Below are 16803 nucleotides of genomic sequence, written 5' to 3'. Positions count from 1 at the left end.
AATGCAACAAAAGTAGGTTGCAGCCTGTTTGTACAATATGAAGGCTTTAAGTCAATCCTGTGGTTCACAGAGTTCAAACCAAATGTCTTATCCTGCATTTGTCAGTTCTTTCAACAGCTGGGAAACTTTTATGTGGAAGTCTTATACACTGAGTGGAATTAATGAGGTTCATTGTAGATTCACATATATTCCAGGAGTTACAAAAATATTCTTTCCATGGTGTGGTGCAGAGAGTGATGCTGCACTAAATAAGGTGTTTGCTTTTGACAACCTGCAGCTAATAAGCTCCAAAAAGTGCTCAGGAATCAGGAAATTGTCATTCCTGGGGATATTTGCCTAAAACCCCACGAGAAGTTTGAATTTTTTGTCTCCTCATTAAAGAGTTTGGCTTTTTAATAATTTAATAACTTTTTAATGAGCGAATCGCTCCTGTTCCTATTGCTATCCCCTCCACACTTGCAAGGTGAGTCTCTGAAATGTTCCTCACATGTTCTGCAGGTGATCAAGAACAGCAAGACCAACGTGCCAGAGCTGGAGCTGTTCCCTCGGTACCTGCTGTTCCTGCGGCAGCAGCCGGCCACGCGCACCCAGCAGTCCAACGTCTGGGTCAATATGGGTATGATGAGCCTCAGAATGTTCCCTCAGCATTTGCCCAGAGGTAACTTAAGAATGCAGCAAGAACCACCATCCCCTGTGCAGTTTCTAGGCCAGCCCAGGCTGGGGGAGCTTCCTGTGCTGTGCTTGTGCTCCAGCTCGATCGCCCTGCGGCACAACCGGCGCTCGGGAGCATCCAGGGCTGCCCTGCCCTCTCCTCGGGGGAAGAGGCTCCAGGAGCACTTGCAGGGCTTTCCCCTGCCCTCTCCTCAAGGAAAAGGCAGCAGGGAGCATTTGCAGGGAAATCTGTTGATTGCCATGTTTATGGGTGAGTTGGGGGTGAGAAATGAGCACTGCAGAAGCTGAACTGATCAGGAGAGCCAGAGCTGGGCATTCCCATTCTGGGAGTGATTGCTGTAGCCATGGAGTAGGTGCCTCTGTGCCTCTCTGATAGTGCAGTGGCACAATAAATTCAATTAATGCTTAGCCAAATGCTTCTGAGTTACTTGGGCAGCTGGGCTTTGATGCCCAAAATTATTTAATGCTCTTTAGAGAGCGATGAAGTGAATGGGATATGAAGACTATTATTTGATGTAGTTAAAAAAGACAATTAAATACAAAGTATAAACACCCAGCTAAAATCTATTTGTCATTATTGTGGTGGTAATGCTCACCAAAAGATTTTACAAGAGTAATCTTTAGGTTGTGGCTTCACATTTCAGCTGAGGTGCTGCAGGATTTGTCTCCAGTTCGCAGTTTGCCTTGCAAAAGAGGCTGGAAGGAAGCCCTGCACTCACATTTGGACACACATTTGCATCCACAGTAACCTGTCCAAAAATGGGCTCACCTGACTGCTGAAAACACAGTCCTTCAGCCTTGCCAGTGTCAGGATGTGGGTAGAGCCCTGATGCAGGTGCTCAGTTTTTCTCTGCTCTGGGAGGATCTCAGCCCTCTGTGTATCAGCAGCTGCCTGTGCCATCGAGCTGTGCTGCACAAACTGCCTCTGCCCAAACTCAGCTTTCCTGCCTGACCTAATCCCATGGAAACTGCTTTGTTTGGACATCCTAAAATGCCCAAATTCCAATGAACAGAATCTTCTCATGTGCCAAATTTGATCTTGATTTGGAATTACTTTGCACTGCACTAATTTGATTGTCCAATCTGTTATTAATCTTGTGGAGTTCTCAAATGTGCTTTCTTGCTGTAATCTTACAACTAATCCTCTGATCCCTAATCTCAGAAAATGTTGTTTTCTTTTAAAAAACCTGAGTACTTTGCTTGGTACACTGAAGCCAGATTGATGCTTTGCTGATTTAGAAGGTATCATTTTCTCTCTTGTCAAATTGCATGTGATAATGTAATACTTTCATGTATATATCATGTATATATATATTTCATGCACCTTTTCATGTTGTACTGTTTATTTTATTGTAATCTTTTAACAGTGACAAGAGAATTGTGTCACTTCTCAGGCTACTTAAGTATTGCAGTTTTGGTTGGGCTGGATAATAAAAGCTTTTCATGCTTGTAAGCAGTGAGGAACTTCTGAATTTTAAACAAAAAAAGCTCAAAAGAAAGCCCCCTCTTTAAAGTTGGTCTCATCTCTAGTGTAAATCTTTTATTTCAAGATGAGCTCCCATTAGAAAGAGCAACAATCTCGACCAATTAATTTGTTGTTGCAAGTTTGAGCTTGTTGAGAAATTTTGGTGGAAATCCCAGGTGTCTTCACAGAATGTTTTGAGGAATTTAGTTTTTAAGAAATTTAGTTATTACAAATATTTCTGTTGCGAGCTGCCAGGCTGATTTCATGTGCCCAGATCAGCATTCATCCCCACAGAGGAGTGGAAGCAAGGTCATGCTACTCCCAAAATAGTCAAACTGGTTTTTGTACTTTATACTTTATTTACAACATTCTCTCAAAAAGGAATTCCTAATGAAATTTTGAAGTCCTTTCTTTTGAAAATTCCCTTTGCCTCTCACACTGTGTCTTTAAGAGACAAAAAGAATTGTGAAAACTTGTGGAACTCCGTTGAATTTTTTTATTTCCTATGAGAATCTCAGAGAAGCAATTTTCTAATAGGTTTTGCTAAGAAGGGAGGTATTTTACCTGCTTTGTGACAGCAAATTTGTTGTCCCAAAGGGTCAGTAACAACTGCCTTTCCACCGAACTCACAAACACGGGCACTACAACGCTTTTTGCAGAGAGTCTGTTCAGTGTATAATTCTTGATCTGGGTAAATGCAGTCTCTTTTCCTGCTGTCCCACTGTGAATGCAGGGAATGTCCCTTCCCCAAATGCTCCTCTGAAGAGGGTGCTGGCTTACACTGGCTGCTTCAGCCGCATGCAAACCATCAAGGAGATCCACGAGTACCTGTCCCAGCGGCTGCGCATCAAGGAGGAGGACATGCGCCTCTGGCTCTACAACAGCGAGGTAACCCTGCTCCTGGGCCTGCCTCTGGGGCTTTGGTGTTTATATTGTGTGTTCTTATTCCTCCCCAGAACCTAGGAACTGCATGTGCACAGAGAAATCAGGGTGGCCATAAAGATCCTTTGCAGTTAAAGACTCTTGCTGCTTGTTTTGCAAAGGTTTTTGTGCTTTAATTCCCATTGGAGGTGAGAGGATCCTTTCAGTACATGCAGAGGATCCTCAGAGTGCAGAGGATCCTTTCAGTTCATGTAGAGGATCCTCAGTTCATGTAGACGATCCTCAGAGTGCAGAGGATCCTTTCAGTTCATGCAGAGGATCCTCAGAGTGCAGAGGATCCTTTCAGTACATGTACAACCCTAATTCTATGATGTGTTTTCTTCTCCTGCAGAACTATCTCACTTTGCTGGATGATGAAGATCACAGACTGGAATACCTTAAAATCCAAGATGAGCAGCATTTAGTAATAGAAGGTAAAAAAAGGATAATTGACTATTCTTCTAAAAATAGAGGTTTGCAGAGGGAACCTGTGGGAAGGTGATGGCAAAGCTAATTCAAGAAAGTTTACATGTATTTTGTCCCTGTTTTGAAATACATTTGGATCTTTTGTTGGTTTGCAACAACATAATAATGGTGGCTCATGAACTGATTTGTTCAGAGCTGGTGGATCTTTATTGAAAATTAGAATAAGCACTGAAAAATTTGCTATTCAACAGCAGAAGCAATCCCAAGGCTGCTTCCTAAAGATGTTACTGGTGTGGTTGGAGGGATGCCAGTGTTAGAATGAGTTCCAATAATCATTAGAAACATTGAAATGAAAACTAGCAAAAATAATAGCTAGAAGTAAGCACATTTCTAATCCCAAATATTAGAGAATTTTAATTAAACCTCTTCAGCTGTGTAAGCTCTCTGGGGTAAGTAACAATTTTTAAAAGCCCCTTTTCATGTCCTTTTCTAGTTCGAAACAAAGACATGAGCTGGCCAGAAGAGATGTCTTTCATAGCAAACAGCAGTAAAATAGACAGACACAAAGGTGAGTCTCTCACAGAGCCACTGGACTGTGATGAGAAGAAAAATCCAAGAAAACAGTTGAAATGTGGAAACAATCCTTTTAAATACAAGTCCTGTTAACATTGGGTGAGGTCTTTTATGCTGCTTTGCTTGGCCTTTGTATGAACTGAAATGCTGGAAATGTGGGAGGGTGGGATTTTTTGTTTATTCCCTTGGATTTTGTTAAAGCAAGGAATAATTAAGATTTTAACAAACAAATCCAGAATTTTCAGCACCATAATTACCTGTAAGTCTGCTGTCTGTGCTGGATCAGATTGAGAAAATCCCTCAATTTCTGTGAGGCAGAGTGGAGAGAGCAGATATTTTAAACATCTGCTGCATCTGTGTAGTGTCATTGCTAGGAGCAGGTTCCATTAAACTGGTTACTGTGAGAAGATGCTGCTACAACATTCTGAATTTTCTCATCTGCACAACTGCTCCAATGATGGTTTTTTTGCTCAGTTCCTACTGAGAAGGGTGCTACAGGCCTGAGCAACCTGGGGAACACGTGCTTCATGAACTCCAGCATCCAGTGTGTCAGCAACACGCAGCCCCTGACCCGGTACTTCATCTCAGGGAGGCATCTCTACGAGCTGAACAGGTGATTCCTGGGGAGAACAGTGGCACTTTGGGTGCTGGAACATTTATTCAGGGCTGTCTGCTTCTGCAAGCTGAAATTCAGTGGGAAGGAATGATTTAAATTCAGTGTTACCAGCTCTGCAGCAGATACTACTTTAGAGGCATGGAAATACAACCTCTTGTTGCTGGGAGCAGGAAGCTTTTCTGCTTCCTTCTTCAGCTCCAGCCTTGAGCTGTGGTTACACTTGAATGTGGCATTAATTCCTTTGTCATTTCTAGGACAAATCCCATAGGGATGAAAGGACACATGGCCAAGTGCTATGGGGATTTGGTGCAGGAGCTGTGGAGTGGCACCCAGAAGAACATAGCCCCCTTAAAGCTGAGGGTGAGTGGAAAGCAAGGATTGCTTGGAAAAGCAGAAATTCAGGGCACTTTCTCCTGGTGTTACCTGTATTGTAGCAGTTTGGAGACTCAGAGTTTCCCCTAGAAGGGGCCAGTGTTCATCAGACCTGGTGGAATTTGTGGTTATAAGGTTATATGTGTGGTATGACAAAAGTTGTGCCATAAGAAGTGGCTTTTGTAGCCCCTTTTAGGTACAAAAGATGATGCATTTGCCTGTAAATGACCTTTTGTTCTGAAAGCAAATGGGCTCCCTTTAGCTCTTGGCAATTGAATTTGTGTTCATTGACAGCACATATCTTATCTAGAATATTTTGATTTATTTTTACATTTTTTACATGATATTAAATAAGTTTCTGCTGTTTGTTTGTTTTTTTTTCAAAGTGGACAATAGCAAAATATGCTCCAAGATTTAATGGCTTTCAACAGCAAGACTCACAGGAGCTTCTGGCTTTTCTCCTGGATGGGCTCCATGAGGACTTGAACAGAGTTCATGACAAGCCATATGTGGAGCTGAAGGACAGCGATGGCCGGCCAGACTGGGAGGTGGCAGCAGAGGTGGGGCTTCAGCCTTGGCCTTTGGGGCTCTTTCTGTGGCTTTTCTTTTCCTCACAGTACTTAGCTGAGAAATTGTTGTTGAGGCTGCCTGTGGCAACATTTTGGGACTGTAGCACCTTGTGGATCTTGTCAGAGCTGTGATTTACAGAGATAATTTCATCTTTGAGCTGAAAATAAATTTTAATTGTTGTAATAAAATTATGAAGATGATACTTGACAACAATTTTGAACAACTCAAAATGAGGGAGTATCAAAATATTTCAAGATGCCTGATGATCCCCTCAGAAATCTTAAATTGATTATTGTGTTGAGACCTTTACTTGTGCTGTAACTAAATAGTTCCTATTTATTAGAAATTAGGAAATAACTTTTGTGGAAATACTTTGACTCCCATAGGCCAGTGAAACTTTGGAGACCAATGAAGTAGTGTCCAGTTTCTAACTTGGTATTATATTTTTTGTGCTTCATTTCAGGCCTGGGAAAACCATCTGAGAAGAAACAGATCCATTGTTGTAGATTTATTTCATGGGCAGCTGAAGTCACAAGTGAAATGTAAAACTTGTGGCCATATAAGTGTTAGGTTTGACCCTTTTAATTTTTTATCCTTGCCTTTGCCAATGGACAGCTACATGCACCTAGAAATTACAGGTGAGTGGTGTATATGTGCCATTCCTCAAATAAAATCTGTATAAGTGGAACTGCTATAAAACATCAAATTTTGCTTGTGTTACTATTTGTTTAGAATAATGCAGTCATTTTAATATAATATAAGAGTGCAAGAATTTTCATTGGAACACAGTTAAACCAAGATAAAACTATTAGAAACAGAAAAAGATGGCCCATTTTTAGTCTTGATTGAAGGATTTAATATAAAATCTTTTTATAATGGAAATTTTGAGAACTTCCCTCTCTTGTGGAGGTTGTCCTAAATCTGCCCAGAGGAAAAACAGGATCTGGGGGGAAAGTACACTATGGGTCATGAACTGTGTTCTGAAGGAGCTGTGGATTGCTGGAAAAGGGGCAAAAGGAAAGATGATAAAAAAGTGAAACAAATTTTGAAACCATTTTTTACTGCCTATGCAGCAAGAGATTTTCTGACATTGTGACATCTCCTGCAGACCTTAAAAATTGACTGGGAAAATGAAATAAATCATCTGTTCAAGTTGGGGGAAAAAATATTTTCCAATAAGTGGAGAGCTGTAATGTATTATTGTCATTAAAAGCTGCCTGGGTTGCTGACCAGGGTGCTTCTTTTCCCCTTTACAGTAATTAAATTAGATGGCACCACTCCTGTTCGATATGGGCTGCGATTGAACATGGATGAGAAGTACACAGGCTTGAAAAAACAGCTGAGTGAACTCTGTGGCCTCAAACCAGAGCAGATTCTGCTTGCAGAGGTGCACAGCTCCAATATAAAGGTAAAAAGAAAAAAAGATTAATTATTGCTGCAATGTGTTGTGGGTGTTTTTGTTCCTTCTTTATTTTCAACATTTAAACTTTGCTTACGAGAGCTGTGAAATAATTTAACTTAAAGTATGGAAAAAAATCAGCTCAGTTATGTCTCTAGATGAACTTTTATTTCATTCTTAAACAGTAATTTGGCTTGCTGTAAATAGTTTAAAATTGATTGCTAATGATATTTTTAGGGGGAAAAAAAATCATCTTGAGGTAATAAACCTCAAGTTAAGGTGCTGTGATGAGTTTAAACACTGTCAAGACATCAAATGAGTGGCTTACAGTGTGTGGGTATTTCCAGGGGGATTTTTTTGCTGTAGATTAAAAGTGCTTGAAATGAGATGCTCAGGGTTTAGAGAACCACTGATAACTCCTGCAGAGGGCTCGGGCTCCTTTATTCTCCTGGAAAGGTGTAAGGAGGTAGAGGGGAGGGAGGGAGGGAGGAGCTGATGAATGCAGCTTGCAGAACAGAAGACATTTTGGTCCCAGATGAAGGTGTCCAAGTGCCTGAGCAGCTTTCCCTCTCTCCTGAAGAACTTCCCCCAGGACAACCAGAAGGTCCGGCTGTCCGTCAGCGGCTTCCTGTGTGCGTTTGAGATCCCCATCCCAGGCTCCCCCACCTCAGCATGCAGCCCTGTGCAGACAGGTGAGACAAAACCCTGCTTTTCCTGCTCATTTGAGCTGCACACTGGTGACAAGCTCAGGACTAAAGTTTCTCATTAAGTGAGGATTACAGAAAGGACACGTGAGGGTTGTGCTCAGCGTCCACACGGAACGGGAGGGGTAAAACCCCTGATCTGCTGTGGATAATTGATAATTGATTTGTCTGCCTGCAGAGACCTCCACTGGGCCATCAGCCAACGGAGCCCCCACCATCCTGATGAACGGGGACATCCCCAAGCCAAGCCTGATTCCCAATGGGATGCCAAACACTGTGGTGCCATGTGGGACCGAGCGCAGCCCGCCCAGCTGGACCCTCAACGGCCACGTGCCCTCGCTGTGTGACAGCCCCTGCACAGGCTACATCATTGCAGTGCACAGGAAAATGGTCAGTGGCCTTCACACTTGGGAGGAGATCTGAGAAAAGATCTTTGTGATGTCCACGTGATAATTATACACATTTATGTGTGATGTGGTCAGGTAGCCTTGCCATCGTGTCATAAAATAGAAACGTTTTTCAAGTCAGTGATCAAAATGTAGAATATTTAATATTGGAATTAGAGTGGTTTTAATACAATTGTTATTAATTTTAATTGCCAAGGTCTGAAATAAGTCACAAGGCCAGCAATCCAGGTGATTATTGCACTGTGAGTTAATGCACCTTCACATCTGACTCCTCCCTTTGCTCCCACAGATGAGGACAGAGCTGTATTTTCTCTCATCTCAGAAGAACAGGCCCAGTCTCTTTGGAATGCCATTGATTGTTCCCTGCACAGTTCACACACGGAAAAGGGACCTCTATGATGCTGTGTGGATCCAGGTTTCCAGGCTGGCCAGCCCCCTCCCTCCTCAGGAAGCCAGTAATCATGCACAGGACTGGTGAGTCGGGCACCTCAGCCTTGCCTCTGAGTTAGAATACAGTGCCTTATACTTGCTTGCAAGATTGAAAATTGTGTTCATTTGGTTTCTCACAATAATGGCAGTAATTAAAATTAAATTCTTTTTAGTACAGTTAAATGTAGCTGCACTTAAATGTTGGCTTCATTCTTATCCAGTGATTGATAATTATTTATATCTGATGAATTTAAGCCATGGAAAGGCAGCTTTTAATAGTAAATTTTAACTAAAATTATCATTTTGAGGGTTTTCTTTAAGTAATCATAACAAGGCCAGTGAAGGGAGGTAATTGCAGTGAGAGTGTTTGATGTTGTGTTCTCCTCTGTTGCAGTGATGACAGCATGGGGTATCAGTACCCCTTCACCCTCAGGGTAGTTCAGAAGGATGGAAATTCTTGTGCTTGGTGTCCATGGTACAGGTAAATTGTCCTTTTTTCCATTTACAGCAGGGAATCACTCCAGCAGAAAGGTAATTTATGGTAATGGGTCTGTGGTACATTTCAGACTTCAGAGGTAATATCAAACAATAAGAATCTGGAATGTAATTTCACCAGAACTCTCTCCAGGCAGACTTGCACTGCAGCACAGCTTTTATGACTTGTAGAACTGAAAGTTCTGCCACAGAAACTTTAAATTAGGAGACAGAAATGAGATTATCCAAAACCTGTTAACCCCTTAGAATATTCTGTGTCTGTGTGCAGCCTTGGATGTCTACAGACTTGCATGGTTTGGGGGGATTCACGCAAACCCTAATTTTTAGATGTAATTCCTGTGAGTTCCTTGCCATTTGAAGGGTAAGATCTAGAATGGGCAATGAGAAACTCACCCTGGAAGGATGCTTGGAATTTCCCATAAAAAAGACTTGCTAATGAAAATTCCAGACCTTTGCTGGAAGGTATTCAGGCCACAAACTAATTTTTTAGAAAGTGTTTTATAGCTCTTAGAATTAGGTATCATGGTGAAAATAACTTGTGGAGACAGTAGTGGAGTTTTTGGGGTTGTAGCTGGGTTTGGTCAGCACTGGATCATAATGGAATGGAAGGGACCTTAAAGATCATCCCATTCCAACCTCCTTCCATGGGCAGGGACACCTTCCAGTGAATCATGTGCAAGCAGATAGTGGAGCTCACCCAGCTGCTTCCCTTTCTCACTCTGGTAAAGTTTTGCATTAAGAACACAATAACCCTGAGCATTGCTGCACAAAAATGTCTCACACTGAAGGCGAGGAGCTTGGAGGGTGCAGAGGAGCCAAAACAAGGAGCAGAACTGAACGAGCATAGAAGTGTTTGGAGCCTGCACTGACCACCCCCAACGTTTGTGCTTCAGGTTCTGCCGTGGCTGTAAGATTGAGTGCACGGAGGACAGGGCCTGCGTGGGCAACGCCTACATTGCTGTGGACTGGGACCCCACCGCGCTGCACCTGCGCTACCAGACCTCGCAGGAACGGGTAAATCCCAGCAGGAACCCTTTGTTCTCTGCTAGCACCTCTGAAACACCACCCCCTGCAGCCTGCTGAGTGATGTGATGCTGCTTTTGTCCCTTCCTGGTAAACCCAAGGCAGCAGTGGTGGGGCAGTGTATTCTGGATAAATCGATGTCTTGATGTTAGACCTCTTATGTGGTCTAATGGTGTGGAAGGGAAGCTTTTAAAGAACCACAGCGGTGCTTTTGCTGTCTGCTGTGAATTGCTTTTAAGCTAGTCAAGATATATAATAATATATTACATAATACATTAGAAAATATCTTAATTTGATAAATTTTCTGTAACTAGAAACAGTTATGTATGTGAGTAAACCTATTTCCTCATTAAGCCAACAAAACACATCTGAAGGTGAGCCTGTAGCTGGCTGAATCTGGAATAACTTCCAATTTGTGAGTTTTATCTATAAAGTTGTGCTTTATGGATAATTTATAAGCAGAGCCCAAGTATAAGAACAGTGAATTATTTTTATCTGCCTCTTCATAGCTGAAATGAAATTCCTGCTAAAACTTACCACATCTCATCTTTATCTTTAATTCTGAACAACCCAGCGAAGTTATTTGTGATACTGGGAGGAGAGCCCTCCTCTGAGCAGTGTGTGTTACATTTCCAAGTCAGACAGTTTTCTCTCCCTTCAGATCGTGGAAGAACACGAAAGTGTTGAACAAAGCCGCCGAGCCCAGGCAGAGCCCATCAACCTGGACAGCTGCCTGAGAGCCTTCACCAGCGAGGAGGAGCTGGGGGAGGATGAGATGTACTACTGCTCCAAGTGCAAGACCCACTGTCTGGCCACCAAAAAACTGGATCTTTGGAGACTTCCCCCTATTTTGGTAGGATCTTGTGTCATTTTCCTCCTCAGTAGCAAACCCGAAGCACGCTGTTCCCAAATCTACCCAGTCGCCTTGCTCTGACAAAGATGATTTGCTTTGTTCACACTCTCAGGTGGGGCACTGACTGAGTTTGCAGGCAAATAAAGCAAACCTCAAATCCTTTAGAATGTTTTTAGCTGCTGCCTTGCAGGAAATGGTGGTGGTTTGTGCTCAGTGTCAGCTGCTCTGACACAGCTCATATTCAGATGGTGACAAGATCTCCTCTCTGGTTGTGGGACACCTGCAGTTCTTATTTTTCACATTTGGTAGCTTATTCAAAACAGACAGTGCTGATCACTGAATTGATGCGACCTTTGCCACCATTTCCACATGAAAATATTAGTTTCATATTTTACCAGCTCGATCCCAAAATCCAAATTGTCACACAGAGCATGATTTTTACTAGCATGGAATAAAATATGTATGTTTTGGGAAAGGCTCACTTTGAACAGTGAATTTATTCACTGGGATGTCATTGCCCCCCTTTAATAATTTTCTCTACCATGTTTCCCCTTAGATCATTCACCTGAAAAGATTTCAGTTCGTTAATGGCCGCTGGATAAAATCCCAGAAAATTGTTAAATTTCCCAGAGAAAACTTTGACCCAAGTGCCTTTTTGGTACAAAGGGATCCGAGTCATTTCCAAAGGAAGCAGCTCACCCTGCAGGTTGAGAGCCTTCCTGAAGCACGGCCTGGCCAAGGGGACAGCAGGAAAGCAGATGTGCAGATCACTGGCACAGCAGGAGAAGGGGACACACTGAACAGGAGTCCATCCTCCCTAAACACTACTGTCCTCAATAATGTCAAAGGTAGGGAATGAGTGGGGAAAATTCCACTCTGTGCTGGTGTTTGGAAGGGAAAAATGTTATGTACAAAATTTTAATGTTTGGGATTTTTTTTTTGCCAAAGCACTACACTTGGAAATGTTCCTTAGTGAAGCTTCAGCATAAAAAAATGAAAGAAAATTTAAGAAGTTGCTCAGTGGCAGCAAATATTGGTACTTGTGTAAGTGGGCTGGAATTAGTGAGGCATGTGCTTCTGCATAAAAGAATTAAATTTCAGTCTTTAGGTGTATGGATGGGTGTGCACAAAGATGGGGTTTTATTTCTATATATTACTCATGAGCTGCAGTGAAAAGTGTTTGGTAATGTTCGGTTATTCAAAAAAATCACTTTAAAAAGAAAACTAGATGTGTTTGCACTCATCTTAGTAATCTCTGTGCTTTCTGTCCTAGCATCTCCATCCTTGGGGAGGAAAAGTGGAACCAGCTGCCCCTCAAGTAAAAACAGCAGCCCCAACAGCAGCCCAAGGACTTTGGGGAGAGGCAAAGGGCGCCTGCGGCTGCCCCAGCTGGGGAAAAACAAACTGTCCAGCAGCAAGGAAAACCTGGCTGCAAACAGGGAGAACGGTGCTGAGCACGAGCAGGGGGATGCCCTGACTAAAGGACAGGCTCTGGGGGGCAGCCAGAGCGAGCTGTACCCCGGGCAGGACAGCGAGGGGGCTCTGGCCAACGGGTACCTGTGGGAGCAGAGCTCGCTCAGCAACGGGCAGGGCGAGAACCACAGCGAGGACGACACCGCCGACGACCAAAGAGACAGAGACGACGTCTGGGTGAACCCCATCTACAACCTATATGCAATCTCGGTAGGTGGCTGCTCCTCTGCCAGAAGTGCCTCCTTGGCACACTGCTTAACCAAATGCCTTCCTTGGGTTTGTGCCAGCACAGGGAGCTGTGGGGAAGGAGGGCAAAAGTCAGCGCCATAAATGCGCTGTAAAATGGGGGATGAATTATGTGTCTGCTAATTTGTTCTGCTTGTGTGTGTAAAGTTAGTCAGCTCCAGCTGTCTAGATTGACATGATGGCTCATTCACAGATAATGAACTTGGAAATCGTTTACTGGATGTTTGATCCAGGATTTCTTTTCTCCTTCATTTTCCTCAGTGCCATTCAGGAATTATGGGAGGGGGTCATTACGTCACTTATGCCAAAAACCCGAACAACAAGTGGTACTGCTACAATGACAGCAGCTGCAAGGTAAAGCACTTCTTTTCCTCATTATTTCACATCGTTATTCTAATTATTTCAACTAATTTTTGCCTTGGTTACCCAGAGCTGAAGAAATTTAGAATTGAAAATTCTAGCTAAAGAAATTTTAGAATCACAGAATGGTTTGGGTTGGAAGGAACCTTAAAGTTCATCCCATTCCACCCCTCTGCCATGGGCAAGGACGCCTTCCACTAACTCAAACATTTGTGGAGAGCTGCTGTTTTAAATCAGGAGCATCTCCAAAGCTGCACCAGATAAATATTAAAATTATTAACTGAAATTGTACGTGAGGTTTTCTCCAAGGTAACATCTGTTCATCAGCGGCTCCCACAGTTAAGGGAAGATGCTTATTTTGTACAAAGATGGAAAAATGACTAAGAATGAAAAGCCAGGAATACATTTCCATGATGGCAGCAGTTTGTATTCAATTGGTGAATAACTCAGCTCTGACATTTCCAAGTATTTGCATTCATCACTATAAAATTGTCAGAGTTCCCAAGTAATTCATGGAGCGAGATAACAAAGAGGGGAGACAGAACATGGGATTCCTTCTGTTGCACCCAGTTATAAATACCCTTTTGGGGCAGCAGTGTGTGTTTGAAGTGCGGCACTGATCCCGTGGGGTTTTTGTGGGTGTTTTCCCTGTGCCAGGAGTTGCACCCGGACGAGATCGACACGGACTCTGCCTACATTCTGTTCTACGAGCAGCAGGGGGTGGACTATGCCCAGTTCCTGCCCAAGATCGATGGCAAGAAGATGGCAGACACGAGCAGCATGGACGAGGACTTCGAGTCCGACTACAAGAAGTACTGTGTGCTGCAGTGAGCCTGAGCTGCACGGGCTGAGGGAGAAACCCTGGGATGTGCCTCTGGGGAGGCCGTGACTGAGACAGAGAGCAGCTTGTGGTTGTCATTGTCCCCTGTGAGCTGAAAGCACAAAAAGAGCCCCTGGTTAAGCAGTTAATATCCAGTAGTATTGTTTTGTTCTGTTTTCTCACTACATGCTCGAAACGTTTCTGATGTTGGACATCTGAGACTGCCACTGGCCTTTAAATCCAATGGTTTGAGAAAAGCCAACTAGGACCAAATAAGAGCTAAATTAAACATCCAAATAAGAGCTAAACAGAGTAGTGTAGAGTTTACCAACTGTTCTAACACCCCCCGAGGCTCTCGTTAGGTTTAAGGTAACGGGGAAAAACAATTTCTAGTGTTGTCTTTGGACAACATGATATTGCTACCTCCTTTTTCCTGCAGTTTTATTGCATTTTATTGGCAAAACATGGAAGGCAAGAGAAGGAAAAGTGCACAAATGGAAACAAATTATTGCCATGGGGAAGAGAAGTTTCCAGTTTTGCCACCACTAATGTGTGTCAGTTGCTTTCTTTCTGTATGTTGGGAGCACAACCAAATCATCATTTGAGAAGAGATTAATTTCTACACTTGAATGGTTTATTATACTTGTGTTTTCTCCACGTGTTGGCTGTGCAGATCAACATGTTTCAGGAATGGCTTTTCTGCCTGAAGAGTGCTGGCTCAAACTTTTTTGAGCTGCCTCAAGAAGAAACTTCAGGTTGGAGAGAGTAGTTGTGATTACACTCACGGTGTCTTAAAATGTGCACATTGCACAAAACGTTCCCAGCTTTTGGAAGAGAGATGCTTGAGCTTATGTTTCATGACTGGTGTTGCTTTTGAAATTTGCACTTTTGAAAATGCATCTGATTCAATTGAAACCCACCGTTTGTTTGGTTTTGTTGTTGTTGTTGTAAGGGCTCTGGAGTGAATGGCTGTGAGTATCCACTGTGTATTTCAAAGGAAGAAGCTGTGGCTGTCAGGTAGCTGTCGTAGCATTCATGGATGGAGGTTTTTTTTATTAGTTTCCTAACTCAGTTTCTTGTTTTCAAAATTTGATTGCCTTTTCAAATTCTTTTGTTTGTTTGTTTGTTACACCAGGTTATGCAAATACTTGCAATTAAACCAGACTTGCTTTCCATGCCCTTGCAACATGCTCTGTAATTCAAGGGGCTTCTTGCATGAAGGGAAGTGTGACTGAGTCTTAGCAGAGACTGGAAAAAAAGAGGGTTTGTTTTTTTTTTTTTTGAGCAAGCATTTCTTTAAACATTTTCAGTGTTCAATTGTTTGCATATCTGAATGAAGATAAAAATTTTCACTCTTTTGGCCTTTTGTTCTTCAGCTGAGTTTAAGCAGCTTATTAATTTTGTCATACATCATCTTCCCAGTTGTCTAGATTTTTGTACCTTCACTAACAAAACTGTTACTCACATGGTTCTCTGCCATTAATGTTTGGATTCATTTTGGGGTGTTTGACAAGAATGCCAAACCTTCAGCAGTTTATCATTTCCAGGAGGATCTGGGGTTTATCCATTGAAGAAATGATATCAGCTGGTCTGGCTGTCTGCTCAGGCAGAGCCCTGCCAGCCTTTGGAGGCTGTGCCTCTTTGGGGACAGCAGATCTGTTCCAAAATGAGTCTTGTCTTACCTGTCAGGTGTTGCTCCTTATCCTCTGTGGTCTTTTATCTTTAAAGTGGTCTGAACATTGAGCCTAGAGAAAAGCAAACATGACTAGTGAATTTCTAGGTTAGAAGCTTTTTCAACACCCACTTGTCTACTCCTCCCTCCGCAAACTCCATGAAAAGTGAAAGATTTTCAACTGATTTACTTTAAAATGTTTTATTTAAGCAGGTAGCACAATCTACTAATGTTATTTGATCTTCTGTGTTTGTTAAATTGGTTGTAATTAATTTTTTAAATTAAATTAATTCAAGAATTAGTAGTAAATTTATTAAGTTAACTATTAACTACATTCACTTTGTAAATTATTGTATAAAACTTATTGACAATGCACTGACTTTAGAAAGATGTTAATGTACATAAATGCCTTGTAAATAAAATAGTGTTGATGTACTGGAATATGAGCTGTATTAAAACAAAGGTATTGGTAATTGTATATGGAGTGAACCTGTTTATCTGTAACTATATTATTCAAACAAATTAAATACTGTGGATGCAGATGAAGTGTCACTTCTTGTCAGATAATTTTTAATAACTGTTTTCCTGCTTTGAAGTGTCTGTGCTGCTTCTATGGAGCTTAAATGCCTTTGTCAATCCAAAAGCTGAAGCATGGGCGTGCATCCAGCAATTCTTTGCAGCTTCTTCATTGTTTACAAAAGGTAAGTTGGGTATTTTGTTGATGATAATAACACTTATTACTTGAAAACAATCCATGTCAGCAGTGAAGTAATCCCTCAGGTACAGGAAGGCTTTGCTCTGCTGTCTTTGGACAGGATCTGCAGGTACCTGACGTGCAGTCCTGGTGCCTGAGGTGTCCCTGCTGCAGCCAGGGCTGTTTGCCCACGAAGCTGGGCAGTGGTGGACACTTCCCCTGGGCAGGCAGGGGTGGGAGAGCCCTGCTGCACTCACAGCCCTGCTTTTCCCCAAGCAGGAAGTGGATCTGGTTGAGTTGGCAACCAGACCAAAGTCTGCAGAGAGCTGATGTCAGGAGCATGCATCACCTGGGTTCTTTAGCTGGAAATGAACCATTGTTCTTTTTTTACAGCCCCTGAAGATGCTCAGTGGGTATTTATCCAAGGATTAGCACGCACCAGCATCCCCAGAGTGTCTCTGGAAAGTGAAGTCATCTGTGGCTGGGATGGGAGGGTTGGTGCAGCACTGGGTGGTGACACTTTCCTGGTGATAACTCTCAGAGCACTGGTCATTCTTACTGGGTGTGGTCACCCCACGGCCTCACTGGGGTCACTTGGGCATTTTCAAGGTTG

General features: G+C 42.6%; 1 protein-coding gene across 8 annotated transcripts in view; it reads left to right on the top strand.

The window, feature by feature from the left end:
- USP32 (ubiquitin specific peptidase 32) overlaps positions 1-16030 on the top strand; it is a 61399-nt gene extending 45369 nt beyond the window's left edge. For 3 of the 8 annotated variants that reach the window (XM_084218996.1, XM_084218997.1, XM_084218992.1), the window contains 19 exons: positions 499-658; positions 2871-3025; positions 3411-3492; positions 3978-4052; positions 4532-4670; positions 4928-5033; positions 5432-5605; positions 6079-6253; positions 6872-7023; positions 7550-7706; positions 7897-8108; positions 8415-8599; positions 8949-9035; positions 9943-10063; positions 10734-10925; positions 11482-11773; positions 12199-12608; positions 12906-12998; positions 13662-16030. In XM_084218996.1, the coding sequence (XP_084075122.1) occupies positions 499-658; positions 2871-3025; positions 3411-3492; positions 3978-4052; positions 4532-4670; positions 4928-5033; positions 5432-5605; positions 6079-6253; positions 6872-7023; positions 7550-7706; positions 7897-8108; positions 8415-8599; positions 8949-9035; positions 9943-10063; positions 10734-10925; positions 11482-11773; positions 12199-12608; positions 12906-12998; positions 13662-13835 (3141 nt within the window). In that variant the 3' untranslated portion in view covers positions 13836-16030. The remainder of the gene's footprint in view (positions 1-498; positions 659-2870; positions 3026-3410; positions 3493-3977; positions 4053-4531; positions 4671-4927; positions 5034-5431; positions 5606-6078; positions 6254-6871; positions 7024-7549; positions 7707-7896; positions 8109-8414; positions 8600-8948; positions 9036-9942; positions 10064-10733; positions 10926-11481; positions 11774-12198; positions 12609-12905; positions 12999-13661) is intronic. The other 5 variants (XM_084218999.1, XM_084218995.1, XM_084218998.1 and 2 more) reach the window with 3 other exon arrangements.
- Positions 16031-16803: the final 773 nt, after the last annotated feature.

This window comes from Fringilla coelebs (assembly GCF_963513975.1).
Source record: "Fringilla coelebs genome assembly, chromosome: 20".
Lineage (NCBI taxonomy): Eukaryota > Metazoa > Chordata > Aves > Passeriformes > Fringillidae > Fringilla > Fringilla coelebs.
Note: the sequence above shows the minus strand (reverse complement) of the source record. Positions and strands in the feature narration are given on the sequence as shown.